Raw genomic sequence first — 2,679 nt, 5'->3', positions numbered from 1 at the left:
AATAATAATAATAATACACACGCGCACACAAAACACACGTACGTACGCATACGCGGCATCATATCAACGCTACTCACAGCTAAACATCGGCTAGTGTTTTAATCGGTGAAGCGCCACACGTTAGCGGGGTGTCAGTGCAAAGAAGGGTAAGTGAGAGGTAACAGGGGGATACATTTATTAATATATTTACTTTTTTACTTATTTATAGAAAAAAAGAAAAAGAAAAAGGAGTGGAGGTGGAAGTGGAAGTGGAAGTGGAAGTGGAGGAGGAAATAAATATAGAAGAAAGGGTTCGATGCATAGTGTAGAGGTGATGGGGTTGTTCATCCAGCAGCAGCGGCGATGGGGCATACGGGGTTTGTTTTTCCACGCGCCACGCGTCGACAGCCGTCGTTTCATCCATTTAGGTTGCTCACAAAACGCGTTACTGCGCCCATCGATCGCACCATTTGCCACAAATTCGTTCCCCTTAACACATCAGAAGCAGCATCAGCATCATTCACAGACACAGTCACAGTATCAACCACATCATTACCATCACAAACAGCAGCATCACCATTCGCAAACGCAACATCAAACACATCAGCATCAGCATCAATACTCAAAACAACAGCAACAACAGCAACAGCAACAGCAACTAGGACGTTTCAGTGTGTTACGCCCATTCCGTAGCGGATGGAACCGATTTTGCTCCCAGTGCCGCGGAAGAAAGTGTTTGATTGTGGCAGCAGCGTGTATTTTGGGGTGCTGTAGTTATGTGGTGTTGTGTCTCGCTTTGTGGTGGCGGCAGCAGGAGGCGGTGGGACGTCTCTTCAGCCCACTGGAGGAGCACCCACTTGAAGAATGGTCCCTCGTGGAGCCAACACTTCGTGAAGGGGACATCATCCTCATGATGGGAACTGGAGAAATCAGCTCAAAGATAACTGCTGCACAGTATGTCTACAGTGGTATGCGTGCCGCAGCATTGCGATACTCGCATGTAGCTGTTGTAGTGGAGCCTGCGCATTTTGACCGGTTGCGCTCGAGGCGAACAAGCTTTGCGTATGACATCCGCAACAACAGTGATAATGGTAGCAGCAGGAGTAACAATAATAGTGTTGATGGCAACATTGCTGACAGCGTAAATGCGGAGTACGGTGGTATGTTGTTGACTAGGCCTCTCTCAGCAGGAATCATGGGTGAAGGACAGTCGCTGTTTGAGCGACGACCGAGGCGTGGGGCGGTTATTATGGAGGCCATTGACAACATTGATGTCAATGCACCTGATGTTAATGGCCACGTGCGACACAATTGTGTTCAGCTGGTGGAAGCGAGTCGTCGTCTCTTTGGGCGGCACGACGAGAAGTGGTGCTACCGCCGTTTTGCCGTGCGCCGATTGAAAGGTTTTGAGTGGACTCCGCAACGCAAGCGCCTTCTCCGTGAGTTTATCAACGAAAACGTTGGGCGCCCTCTGGACACGAATTCCGCCCTGATGCTTAGTTACATTCACCCGCGGCTTTATGAATGGGTGGGTGGGCGGCCACATGGAAATGAAATTAGCTGTGGTGAATTAATTGTGGATCTCTACAAGCATTGTGGAGTGATACGACGGAGAGAGCGGCCAATAACCAACAGTGGGGTCATGACAAGCGGTTTGTTATCACCAACACCGGTAACGTCGGCAGTAGCATTAACAACAAGTTTGGAAGATGGAGTTGAAGGTAATAAAGAAAGGGAAAAAGAGTGTGTGGAGGAATATTACGCCAGACCAAGCATTCAAACAGCACCGTATCAATTTGCAGAGGGAGAAGAGGTTGGGGTGCTGGACTTTGCGGAGGGAATTTCTTTGGGACCGGAGGTGCGTATGTGCCATCCATACGCAACACAGCAGTCCTGATCGTGGAAAAAAAAAAGAGAGAAACCAAGAGATCAGAAGGAAGGAAATATATATATATGAACAATAGATTTTTTTGTTATATTTTACTATTATCATTATTACTATTACTACTATCCATGATCTTCGAGTTTTTCTTTTTTTTTTTTGATTCTAATTTACTCCACGATATTTAACTCCTTTTTGTTTAATTAGCGTTGTTGGATTGGTGTTTTCTGTTCTGAGAGACCAGTTTCCCCTGTTGTTTTATTACTATTATTTTTATTATTGTTGTTTGTTTGGTCTCTTGTTTTCTGTTCATCTCATGATTATCGGAGTGGGTGAATGAAGAGGCTCACAACACGGCTCTTTTTTTTTTTCGTCACTTTTTAATTTTTTTTTCTTATCTTTTTCAAACGTTGGAGCGGAAGGTAGTTTGTTGTCCTTTTTTTTTTTACTTTTGTTATTCAATTATTTACGCAACTTCGTCCCTGATGAAGTGGGGGATTAGTTGCGCGTTGGGTACTGATCCATTTACTTCACACTATGCAACATCGCTGTCAATTCATCATTTAAAAATAACAAAAATAAAATAAAGAGAAAAATATATGTCACATATGTGAGAGAAAACAAACGAAGGGAATTCCGCGATGCGTTTCGCGTGGAAGGCGGCGGCAGGTCAAAAAATTAAAAAAAGAGAAAAAAAATGACAGGGGAGGCGTAATCCTTAAATGTGCGGCGATTATCCAAATATTTCTTTTTAGGGCCATTTACTGCTTGATAAGTTTGTTCATTGTGTGTTCCTCCACCTGTGGTGTAATTTCCGT

General features: G+C 44.4%; 1 protein-coding gene across 1 annotated transcript; it reads left to right on the top strand.

The window, feature by feature from the left end:
• Positions 1–295: 295 nt before the first annotated feature.
• TEOVI_000662800 (uncharacterized protein) lies at positions 296–1,876 on the top strand (the record flags this gene model as incomplete). The annotated part of the gene is made up of 1 exon (XM_067223502.1): positions 296–1,876. One exon carries the CDS (start codon positions 296–298, stop codon positions 1,874–1,876), a length of 1,581 nt encoding a protein of 526 aa, XP_067079603.1.
• Between the last annotated feature and the right edge of the window lie 803 nt (positions 1,877–2,679).

Source organism: Trypanosoma equiperdum, assembly GCF_001457755.1.
Source record: "Trypanosoma equiperdum strain OVI genome assembly, contig: ctg_1888, whole genome shotgun sequence".
NCBI classification, from domain to species: Eukaryota; Euglenozoa; class Kinetoplastea; order Trypanosomatida; family Trypanosomatidae; genus Trypanosoma; species Trypanosoma equiperdum.
This window is presented reverse-complemented; position numbering and strand designations above follow the sequence as displayed.